The following is a 13035-nucleotide window of genomic DNA, read 5'->3' as shown; positions in this document are numbered from 1 at the left end:
CATTCAAGGGAGGTGTTCTATTAGTGTGCAAGGAGATGAGTATGAATTCAAGTACAAGGCTATCTATTAAAGATGAACTGTCAAAAAAACTCAGTCAAATTAAAAAAAAAGCAACTTAGAATGGTTCTTTTACCTATAAAGGGTTAAAAATATTCATGTGCTTTATTCTTTTAATTATTCTCTTAATAGACTGTGGCATTCCTGTCCTCCCAAAAAGAAAGGGGAAGAGAGGGCCCATTAAATGTTACATTTATTTTGGGTTTTTTTTATTAAAAACTTAAAGCTGCCTTTTTTCCCCCCTAACTGAACTATTTTTACAGTCTTTAAACTGATACACTGAGTAAAAAAAAAAAAAAAACTGAAAAAATGAGAAATGAAGATCTAATAACTTTTCCCTTACTGATCTTTCACCCATGCTGTGCCAAGTTCCATAAACTGTTCAAAGCTTGGTCAGATATCAGGACCAAGTGGCATAAAAAAAAAGCAGGGATTCACTGATGAGAGTAGCTCATGTGCAAAATGATCTTGTACTCAGCTAATTAAAAATATAATTTTTTAGTGTATTTAAAAATAGCACTCCGTTATTAACTATTACTGTTACATATTATGGGCTAGCCCCACCAATTTTGGCCAGTTTTTTTGGTCTGATTCAAGTGGTTTCTCTGCTGCTGACTCACACAGACCTAACCATAATGTCTTCTAAGGAACAGCTGATTTCTGCCAAAGGCCAGACAACTTTATTGTATCTTAATGGCTTTTCCTCACACTTTTTTCCCACTATGATTTTTATCCAAATATCTGTGGAAGCTGAAATTCTTCACATGTCCTAGAATAAGGAGAAAACGTGTACAAAACCCTCTGATTTTTAACTTCTTAGACTATCTGGGTATTTATTAACAAAAATTAAATCATTGACAAAACATTTTCCTTTTCCTTAAAGCCAAACCAAATGTTTTCTGCTAATCACCACCAGATCATTAAAATATAAAATAAGAACATAAAAACTGTTGCACTGGATCAAAACAAAGCACTGCCCAGATGAGCATCCAACTTGCTGAGGGTGACCAACTCCATAAGAAGAGGTAAAGCAAATTTTCCATCCTGTGGTAGCCACTGTACCAAGGACTTCTCAAGCCAGAGATGATACTTCTGAGTTTCTCATCTATGTAACTTACTCAAACCTCCAAACACAGATGTGGTACAGCCACTATTAAATCAGAAAATCAGTTAAGCTTTCCCCACGTTGCCCTGCTACTTGTTGGACTCTTACTTGTGGTTCATGTTCTCCCCGTCGCTTATATATGGCTTTTTCTCCAGTCAGCCCATCAATGATTTTGGCATCATCTAGCTCTCCAACAGCTTGGTGTCTCAGCCACTGTCTTTCCTTACCCTTGGCCTACAAAAGAAAAGAAAACTTCATTCACTCAGTGATGTGATTTTATGCAATTTAAAACATACTGAACACATACTGAGTTTTCTTTGTAACGATGCGATCGTTTTGGCATAAATCAAAGAAATTGAACACATTTTCACAGGTCTTCTGCCCTTTTTCTCTGAAAGAGAAATTAACACTGACAAAGAACATGTTCCCTCTGTAATTTTGTCTTCTTTAAGTCATTTTATCCATGGGATTTAACATGGGAAAGCGGAAATGTTAAAACTCTTGCTTGCAACTGTGCCAAAAATCTGTGTAGTTTGTTCAGAATCACAGTCAGAGGATTTTCCATTTGTTATGTGTTCTCCATCCAAACAGCACAAGAAGAAAACACTGGGTGACTTAAAGATAGAACTAAGCAGTATTTATGTGAGGCAAGTGGTAAGTGGTTTATTTTAAAGTAATATTAAGAACAAACTATACTTGTCTTTAAGAAAAGAAAAAAACCTTGAAAATTATGATACTCAAGAGACAGTCCACTGAATGTTTCTTTATTTTCTTGAAAAGAACACTGGTTACCTACAGCCTTACTTGATGAACATACATTACAGCCCAGGAACTCAAATATTCATGGAATTTCTGTACATAGAGGTAAGAACTTACAACTACAGACTCAAGTGTTTTAATAGTATAAAAAACATATTTAACCATGTTTTCAAAGGATAGGTTTTTGTTCATTCAAAATATGTAGGACTCATCTAAAAAGAGAAGAGACTTGATATATGGGTTTCATGTTTAGCTTCTGCTTAAATCCTCATGTTGATCATCCAAACAGTAAGCAAAAAATGTTTTAAATGTATATATACATTGTGCATTTGCACTCTCAGCAAATTGCTGGTAAGTAGCTTAAGGCAAATCAAATACCCAGCAGGACACAAACTGCCTTAAAATTTGGTTCTCAGGAATCAGTTGCTCTCTGATGAGCAGGAAGTGTTGCATTACAAATCCCCAGTAAATTGCAAGGCTGGGATTTGAGGGGATGAATCTTTATGATTTTGTACTTTTTGAGAAAGATGATGGCTTCTTAAGGCTCAGAGAATCTTTGATTTTGCTTTGGTCAAAGTTTATGAGTTTTTCTTCTTGGTGTATATGGAAGAAGGAGTTCTGGACTACTGCCTGTTGTCTACAGTTACTCAGGACTAATATAATACTTATTTATGAAAATACAAAGCCACAAAAGAAGATATTTTGATGAATGAATTTTACAGTATAGGATTTACATAGCTGTGACAAACACAGCTTTTTTAGTTAGGAAGTGACAAAATCTTTATAGATGCTTCCTGAGAAAAAAACAATGCCAGTACATAGAAACCTCAGTTTTCTATTAAATCACAGAGGAGGAAAGTGAAAAAGTGAATTCAGTCAGTTGTGCTCCTAGACACATTTTCCTGGCATTACAGTCAGGTAGCTTTAACCCACGTTGGCATCCCTGAGTTAGGTACCAACTGGTATTTTCTACTATCACTAAATACTCTTGGAGATGTAAATTTGAAGTCCCTTCTTACATAGGATCATCAGTTCCTTTGTTGTGCAACACCACAAAAAGACCTGCAAATTCCAAGTGATGTCTACATGTTCCACCAAAATGTCAGACTGTGGAAGTTTTGCTGCTGTGAAAAACACAGCAGGACAACCCATGGCAGATTCCAATGACACTCCAACTAACCATGAAAAAAAATAAGGCTCCTGGGGACAACAGGTTGCTGAGGGAGCAGAATCTGCCTAAAATGAAATATGCACCTTCCAGGATACCGCAGATGGGATGACTTTGTTCTTAGTCATTTCAACCACTGTAAGAACTGCATCAGAGGTAGATCCTTAATGCTTCTTCAGGGCTGCTGCTTTGTGAAATTTTTGTCATTTCCTTCCTTTCAGCAGGCAGGATGGACAAAGAATGGGAAATTATAAAGCTGTGGCTTTATTGAGCAAATTCTCAACAAGTTTCACTACTGTGTCATTGGCAATGCTTTAGCTTTGTGTCTGTTTGCTGTTCAAGGAACAACAGTGTGAGGATTAAATTGCTTTTAACTATGGACATACTTAAAAATTGTTTAATACCTTTTGAAGCTTAGACAACAAGAGGCAATATTTGAGCTGAAATTTTATTGAAGGAATACAGAGTTCATATTCTCTCCTAAAGTAGGAAGGAATGCTGACTCTTTCAAAAATTCTGGACTCATACAATGGCTTGGGTTGGAAAGCCATCTAGGTAAATATCATCTAGTTCCAGACCTCACTGCCATGGGCAGGGACATAATGCTAAAATTATTTAGGCTACTTGGCATCTGTCTCTTCCAGGGGGAACTGCAAAGAATTTATTTCCTTTTATAAAACCTGAAAAAAATTGCTGTAAGTGCATGTGTTATACAATGAATATCTATAACAGAAAAGTTTCAAAGAATTTTCAGTATCTCATTTTCATGAGCTTAAAAAGAAATGTACATTTAAAAGCATATACAATTTTAAGAGAAAACCAGAACTGCTACATATATACCTTGTTTTGATATTTTATTAGAAAGGGCATAATGGGTTGTATAACCAGTTATTTGCAATATATTGTGACCATTTTGATGAAAAAATATTGCATACATATTCATTGTGTTGCTTATGAAATTAGAAAATGTGCTAGATACCAAAACTAAGGAGCAGTAATGGCTGATCACAGCACACACCACTGCAGTAATTCTTTACACTGAAAGGCATCAAAACCACGTTCACAAAAAAAAAAAAAAAAAAAAAAAAAAGCAAAATGTAATTATGATGTCTGTAAATCCCACAGAAAAAGCTGTGTATGAGACACAGCACAGTGAATAACTAACAGACCAAGTTATGTATGCACCAGTGGTTGGTAGCCTTCAACAGAAGTATTTTTAATCAGAGATGTCTCATAAGGAGTAAAATTATTTTATCTTTAATTTGCACTGAAGATTAGCAGATTCCCCCTCCTTTTATTTACCCTGCATATGAACACTAATAACAGTGAAATCTGGAACAACTGCAGGACAAATTACTAGAAGAAAGGACAGTGGTGTTTTTTTACAGATTCCACTAAAATTTGGGCTACACCTATTTTTATTACCAAGAGTTAAAAACAAACCTGAGGAAAAAATCATGTTTTCAGCAGCCTATCAGTAAAGCTATGGCCTGGAGTGAATTTCTCCTCACACCTACAGCATTTGGACTTCTAAGAAAAAAAGGTCTTTTGGACAGGAGGTAAAGACAAAAGCTGTGATCTATACACTGCCAAATATTCTTTTAATAATGTATTTTCTTTCACAAAACTGTGCTCCTGCAAAAGTAATCACTGTGATCCACTTGAAAGCTGCCTTTGTAAGAGTAACATGATACTGTTTTCCCCAACTGTAATTATAACCTGAATCTGCTTTTAGTCCTTAAAGGTATGGTCATCAGGTGCTAACAGGACATCAGCAGGACAGTATTTGGGGTCTAATGTAGAGAGGTCACCATGTTCCTGTATCAGTGAATCTAAGATTACCTGCAGACTGTCTAAGATGACACGGAGTGACTGGACCTGACGTCGGACTGCTCCAGAGAACCTCTCATAAGTTGTTGCATCATATTCACTCATCTGAATCTCTTTCAGCCTAAAGCAGAGAATAGGGAGTTAAGAATAGTTTAGGAAAGAAACATATCATCATTTACATATGTAAACTACAAGCTTACTTGATAACAGGCAAAGTCTGTAATAACCAGAAAGAAGAGACAAATCAAAGCAATGGCAGCCACTTTTGTGTATTTTTGAAAAGGCAGGTGATCATCCCTGCCTTCAGAGATGGCATTAAAACTTCTTAAACTTACTAATCCTTTGCTTCTCTCTTAATCTGCCTTAATGTTTGGGAAGTAAATCAGATGTTCTGAAAGCTGTGATCAAATTCTGAAGGTGCTGTTGGCTCAGGTGTTGCTATCTGTACATAAAGGGATTGTGTCTATTCATTACTTCATCGTTGAAGTATTTTAAACACATCATGATCCACAGTTTAACACAAAGGTTAAGTAAAGACACACTATAAAATCTGTCCTTGAAGACCTGCAACTAGTAACTCTGTCTCAAATACCTATCTTTGTGCTTCATAAAACTGATGAAACCTTGAAACAAAGAAGTTTTAGATGAACATCAACAATAATGGGCTCCCTCACAAAAAACATGAGTCATGTCACTGAACATTATTCTGTCCAGAGGTCTCTCTCCAGGGACAGCAACATCTGCATGGTAGAAAAAGATATTTGCTTTTCCTATAAGTTAATATGTACCACATGAAGTTCAGTATAAATTTTCTCAACTTTGTAGCTATGCGGATACTCTTAAACTGGTGAAAATCACAATTGGAGTTTAATTACAGAGGTCTAATGGTGAAGAAAGAGCTAGGGGACAGGTGGGTATGCTGGAAGTGTGCACCATTAGATATTTTCCATGACCCAGCATCATGTAGAGAGGCAGCAATTGTGTATTGCCCACCCTACCAGACAGCACGTGACTGGGTTCAGTCCTGAGCTAAAAAGTATCAGCCTATCTGTGCAGAGCTTATTTCAAACAAAAGCTCTTCATAACAGCATAAATCTCACTCATATTTATTTGAAACTACTGACTTTTAAATGGATATGACTTTTAAATGGAACTATAAATGCATGTATAGGCCAGTTGTACTGGTACTGGTAAGTTTTTAAATAGAAGTTACTTCCCTGGAAGATATTCTATCCACGAGAATGAAAGAAGAGAGACAATAATGTCCAGATCAAAACTGGTGTCTAGACCAGCCTTTTAATGATAATATTAAAATCAAACATCAAAAATTGGTTGCCTTTAGTATGTGTATGTCTTTTTTTATTTTGAATGTATGGACACAGCCATTATAGCCAACTATTACTAGAGGGAAAAAAAAGGTAACTTGGTGCTATACACTTTATTTCATGGATCCTGCAAACAGACTTCAGCACCTACATAGCAATGAAGAAAACACTTTGTTTCAAACAAAATAAGCCTTACATGCAGTTTTACTTAGATAAGACTTTACATCAATCTAAGGCAAGAACTAGTTCACAAAAATACCATGAAAAATATTGCATCTATTCAAGAGCAGCTGCAAACGTCATTCTATTGAAGCAGGGCAATTTAATATGTTTTCTGCTAGCAGTACTATCTAGCCAGGAAAATAATAGTTTCATATTAAAATTCTCCCTTCCAGATAATTATGTATAAAGAAAGCAGTAAATTTTGCAGTCGCCCTTTTTTTTCCTTCAGCCTGAGACCTTCAACCTCTCTATTCTTAGCTTTTATCTGTTAGTTTCCAAAACTATCCAGGAGATACAGAATAATAAAGCAAACCAAATGTGGCTTCAGAACAGGCTACATTTACAGCTGGCACATGCCAGCTCACTTTATTTTCACAGGACAAGCATTGTTATGTCCCATGCAAATACTCAGATTTTACAGGACACAGCTGCACTGTTTCCACAACACGTTGCAGTATCCAGGAATTTCTCACAGTATAAACTTTGCAAACCACTGTACAGGTTGGTAGAAATTCATCAAAGCATGCCAGGTGCATATATGTGCATTTGCACACAAAGATGTGCAGGATCCAAGACAGTATATATTGACTGTTTCTATTATCAAGCAATTGATAGGTAATTTAGAGGAATGGGGATGCAGAAAGTTTTAAAAACAGTTGTCCCACTGACCACCCCCCCAAAGAACATCAGGAAAAAAGACCCCAAACCAAGCTCTGCCTTCCCTCTGAAAACAAAAAGTGACTACTTTAAAATTTAAATTTCTGTATACTGCTTGTGTAAGTTAGGTCACTATTAAAAGGTATTTTTCCTTTCAGGATCTTTTCATGTGAAGCACTTATAAATTTCTATACAATTCCCCTATCTTTTTTTAAATGCTCCAGGTAATTTAGTAACAAAACCATGCTTAAAAAAAAACAAACAAAACAACAACAAACTTGAAGACAGTAGATAAATTGCTGTTTTTAACTACAATGATTCATGCAATGTGTGTGCTCTGTGGTTAACAGACTAATTATTTATAAATCAGTTGAAGCAGATGGCAATCTTGCCTGCTCCACACAGTACCCAGATTTGTCCTGCACTAGGAATCACTTTATTAATACCAACAAAATGTGGGCTGATTAAGATGCTTCTAAATTTATTTGCTCTAATGTTTTAATCTGTGTCTAGTACACTCTGCTATCAGACAGATACTCAGACAGACACTCCTATTGCAAGATGTCTTGGGCTGAAATGTAAAACTCATTTGGAATGACTGTCAATATACACTTTGCTTTTTTTAATGCCAAGTACCAGAGGTTGACTTGAGAGTTCAGTCAGTGGAAGAAATCTGAATCTCTGTGCATCATCTGGAAATAGTTGATTAGTAACCCTGCATTACACTAATGCTGGGGAGACCTGTGATTCATGGAAAAGTGTCTGCTGAGCTTCAGTAGTTCAATTCATTTCACCAGTTGGTGACAGATCTTCAAAACAGAAGCAATTTGCTTTTAATGGTCCCTTTTGAAAGCCATTCATTAGGTGATGAATCCCTAGCAGCACACAATCTAAATTCATCTTCATTCAAATAAATGTTCATATGGTAGATGCCTTTTTAGAAAAGATAAATGTTCACATCAGTCTCCTTATCCACCTAGGTATGTTTTCCTCTACCAAATCAGAGAGCTACTGTAACAGTGTGGCTGTTAAAAAAAAATTCAACAAATCATTCTATACATCTTTCCAGGACAGTTAAATACATGCTGGTAAGCTCTGTTAAATGGCAGTGATCAGCATAAGGTAGCTGCTAAATGCAGTTAAGAAAAAAAAAATCTTTTTACACATCTTTTTCAAATTCTTTTAGGAAATAGCAGGGAAAATGGGGAATTTCACATTACCTCTGTTTAAAGGCCTTTTCACCCATCTCTCGAGCAGCTCTCTTAACTTCCTCAGGAACTGCATCTTTTTCAGCTTGAGATACTTGGTAAACCCTGTGGCCAGCATCCAGTCGATACGGTCCACCTTTGCCACCTAACCCAGCAGTGTCTCTCCCACCTAGTGTGAGATAGAAGATAATTAAGATTATGTATTCAATAATAAATAAGAATGCATTTTATTTCAGGCTTCCATCGTCATATCTACAGATGTTCCAAAAAATTTGCTAACAATCTCCACTAGGATTATTTATTGCCAAAGATTTCATTACCCAAATAGCTATAGTAAAGAACTCCTCCAGTGGAATATTTGGTTTTATAGTCCATTGAGACCAGACCCATTGAGACCAGATTTATAATGGTTTCCACCTTGTACAAAGGGTGTGAGGATCATAGACATCTTGTGTATCTTCTGGACCTTAAAGCCATAAATTCAGACTGTATTCTCCATAGAATTTGTTGGTTTACAGTGTTCCCAAATCACTTTATATAGTGGCTACTACCATGCCCTTTTAGAATTAGTAGAATTCTGTGTGCCTCTTGCCTGAACTACACTGCTGGGGCTACAGAGACATTGCAAATCACTCTGCCTCGTTTCTATGGATGCAAGTTTCTGGTTCTCTGTATGGTCAATGAAAAGAAGCAATAACAAAAAGTAATTGAAGTAAAGATCTGCTATATCCAATCTAGGTCAGACACTGCAAATACTTCTTTTCAGTGGCAATAGAGGGATCTTGTATTGAGTGAAACAGCTCTCAGCAGAGGATGCCCTTGTATAAGTCAGCTTTTGACTGGCACAGCATCTTTCCTAGACATTCTTCAGTGATGCACCAAAATAAAAAGAATGAAAAACCTGTTCCACCAGCCCACATATTTCCACCAACATGAGGCATGTTGTCTGGATCCACTTTTCCGTGTTTTGGTGAACTGACATCCAAACCACTTTCCCTCTCAACGGTTATCTGTAAAATAATAAAAATGAGCTTTAAATTTCTCTTACAGTAAGGAAAACTGCTCTAACAACCTAAAAATAATAATATAGTAGGTCTGCTGAAGAGTGGTAGGACCAGCATACAACATCCCACCTTGGACAACAGGATAAGGCAAAGTAAAGCAGGGCTTCTGCATGGCACATTAGATCTGCACCAGATCTAAGATGACTGCAAAACCACCCAGTGCTTTCAGATCTTACCCATACTGCAGAAGTGCTTTCTGATAATTACCAATGCAGTTCAGGATAATCTACAGTTTGAATGCTTCTTGTAGTATTGGCAATACCTCCCTGTACACTACTTTACAAATTTTTCACACCCTCAACTACACAACTGAGTTCTTTAATGATGGGGAGATTGATCTTCTTTTCATAAACAGGGATTAGAAGAACTGACATGCCCTTTTCTGAGATTCACAGAATCATAGAATTGTTTTGGTTGGAAAAGACCTTTAAGATCAAGTTCAACTGAAAACCTAGCACACCACTAAGCCCACCACTAAGCTGTGTCCCTAAGCACCACATCTACACATCTTTTAAATAACTCCAGGAATGGTGACTTAACCACTTCCCTGGGCAGCCTGTTCCGGTGCTTGTGAACCCTTTCAGTGTAGAAATTTTTCCTAATATCCAAACTAGCCCTCCCTTGGCACAACCCAAAGATGTTTCCTCATGTCCTCTTACTTGCTATGTCAGTAAGCAGCTAAAAATCCTTAAGGATTGTTAGGAATCCTTAAGGTCCCTGCCATGACCTCAAAAATCTGCAGCAGTGGGTTTCCTACACCTGTCTGCTGACTGCACTTTCCCCATCGATTCAGTGCATGGCTGAACACCCAGCAGCTGTCAGATGCTCAGGGCTGAGTCACTGGCAGGATTTAAGTGGGTGACTGAAGGTAAAAATACCCCTTATGAACTCTGAGTCATGTAGCAGATCAGTGATCCACGTGTGAACTGCCCTTCAGTCACTGTAACTTAATGCCACTTGATTTTTTAATGAAACCTAATGAGAGATATGTGAAACTGATGGCTTCAACCTCTACAAATTAACTTTTTTCTCATCTATCATGATACATTTAATTCTCTGGTTAATTAACGTGCCCCAATAACTACAATTCATGTAGTGCCTTCTTCAAAGTTCACTGGCATTATCATGGCTTTCACTGGAACTGTACAGCAGCTTAATCCTTGAATTCCCTGTCTTGCAGACTCAGCTTCATGCTGACATGAATTCCTGGTGTGCTTTTGAACTGAAAACGTGCTCTAACAACAGTGTCTTGGCACCTATTAGAAACATAACTTTCCTCCTCTTTATATGATTTATATTAATTCAAAGAGGTACAATACACCCTCTCTGAACCACATCACTAGTGTAAAAATCAAAATCTAATCTGATAAATTATATTAATTAAACACTTCTATAGGAAAAAAAAACACTTAACCACAATAGCACATTACCCTTAGTGCCAAATACATTTTTAGTTTAAGAGTTTTTCTCAAAAATAGATATTTTTTTTCTATAACGGGTATATTTCATACTTATCAGAAACACAGGTCATAAAAAAATTGTTGAACTTAGTGTAAAATGAAAACATAAAACCAGAACAATACTATCAGTCTCATGAATCAAAATACCATTCTGTAAAGAGAAGTAAATTTTTTACATGTTCATCCTTCTGGGGTCATCATAGCAAAATACACAAAATTCTGCAAAAGAAGGTCTAAGAGACAAACACAGCCATAAACAGTGACCCAAAAATCGTATTCTATTTTTGTCAAGTGTTTCCACTGAAAAAAATCACTAAATTTTTTGAAATACAAGTGTTATTCAAATTCTGAGTGAAAAGTTTTGTAGCTCAAAGAGCTTTATTGCTCACATACCATTCTCACATATAATAAATTGTTAATCACTAATAATATATCTCATACACACACATTAGACAAGTTTCTAATATAAACCTATTTTACATCAGTGTTGATCTGATTAAAGCAGGTATTCAGAACTTTGAAACAGCATATGGCTAATACAAAAGTCTTTTATTTTATAATGGTTTGGGGCTGTTCTTTAAAGGACATTTGTTTTCTATTAAAAATTTGAAAAAGAAGATAGAGAAAGATGTTGCATAATCTATCATATCTTAAGAATGTGACATCCCTACTCATTTTTTTATATATAATTAGTAGGTTACTGGTAAAATAAATTTAAATTTAAAGATACTAGAATGGAATAACACTGGCAGATGTGTCAGACCAGTGAATGCAGCAGTTTCATTCATCTTTTTGCTACAGATGAGTACTTCTAGAACCAATTTTTATTACACTGTTTTGCTGGGGTAAATGTTTTTTAAATTTACCATACACTTAGAAACTGCATTTAACTAGCACACTGTAGAGCCCTTTGGAGAAAATCTCCTGGATGTACTTTCCTGGTTTTTCTTTGAGCTCTTAGGTGACTTATCTTGGTTTTTTGAAGTGTTTCAAGGCAATTTTACAACCAACAAATTCTCTCTGCTCTGAAGGACCCTCTAAAGTAAAAATTAGATTAGCAAGTACCTAGAGGAGAACTGAAAATATATTTTAGAAGGAAGTAAACAGTAGATCACTGAGTCTGGACGTGAAGTCAGAGAAAGGATAGGGGAAAAAAAGGAGAGAAAAACTTTTGGACAAAGATAATATTCTTCAGCATGACAGATATAAACAGATGGAAAAGACATAGAAAAGTTACCCCTTTGAGGGCTGGAGTAGTTCTTGATGTTAGAAATTGTTGGAAAGGTAGATTTAAGGGGAGGGATCCAAAACTGGATATTTTATGAACCTGGCAAACTGAAAAATAGTCACTGGGGAAAATCTAGTTTGTCTGGAGTGAGAAAGAAGACGTAAAAAACAGGTACTAAAAACTGAGGAAAAGCTCAAACCAATCTAAGAAATCCACAGTAATTCTTCCAAGCTTGTCCAATTGGAATTTCTAAACCCATTGAGATTTCTCTTACTGTTGTGAAGGATATTTTCCAAATACATAAATTTCTTGCTCAAAAGTTGATCTGGCCCCTTTCAGAATAATATTTGAGTCCATTGCAAGACTTATATCTTTGTTTCTTTCAGCCAGAGGTCTGACTGTCTCCTTTCTTGAGAGAAATCTGTCTTCTTTCTGCCTTTATGAACACTGAAAGGTGCTATTTTCAACTGCAGCACTGTGATGATTCCATACTGCCTGCAATGCATATCACAGATTTGCAAAACAACAGAGTGGCCTTGAATTTCAGCTATAAGGTGTGAGTCAGAGTAGAATAACTGGAAAAAGTCTAAAATTATCCCTCGAGACTTCCTTTTGATTTCCAAACCAACCACAATTTCCAAAACACTCATGGCACACATGTAAGTTTTGTATTATCTAAACCTTTTTATTTGTATTGGTGCAAGCAAGCACTTTCCCACTGCCTCTTTGGGCAGGTTCTTCTGTAAAAGTCCTCACCCCACAAAAGGCACAAACGTCATCCTCTCCTGGGATACAAGTCAGTCTTCCTTTTCCACTTCTCAGTAATCATTAAATGTCTTAGTCCCTGGTTAAAAATCTTTCTATTCTCTTACTTTCTTTGACTGTATTATATTCTTAGGCACTTATATCAACGTGTAAATGGACGTATTTAAAGGACCAAGACAAGAGGGCA

At 36.3% G+C, this 13035-nt stretch overlaps 1 protein-coding gene across 2 annotated transcripts in view; it reads right to left on the bottom strand.

Annotated features, from left to right (window-relative positions):
• VWA8 (von Willebrand factor A domain containing 8) overlaps positions 1 to 13035 on the bottom strand; it is a 178854-nt gene that overhangs the window by 14664 nt on the left and 151155 nt on the right. For both annotated transcript variants that reach the window (XM_071740230.1, XM_071740222.1), the window contains exons 38-41: positions 9233 to 9341; positions 8344 to 8500; positions 4932 to 5040; positions 1271 to 1396 (exon numbers count right to left, since the gene is read on the bottom strand). In XM_071740230.1, coding sequence (XP_071596331.1) covers positions 1271 to 1396; positions 4932 to 5040; positions 8344 to 8500; positions 9233 to 9341 — 501 coding nt within the window. The remainder of the gene's footprint in view (positions 1 to 1270; positions 1397 to 4931; positions 5041 to 8343; positions 8501 to 9232; positions 9342 to 13035) is intronic.

This window comes from Heliangelus exortis, chromosome 1 (genome assembly GCF_036169615.1).
Source record: "Heliangelus exortis chromosome 1, bHelExo1.hap1, whole genome shotgun sequence".
Classification (NCBI taxonomy): Eukaryota; Metazoa; Chordata; class Aves; order Apodiformes; family Trochilidae; genus Heliangelus; species Heliangelus exortis.
This window is presented reverse-complemented; position numbering and strand designations above follow the sequence as displayed.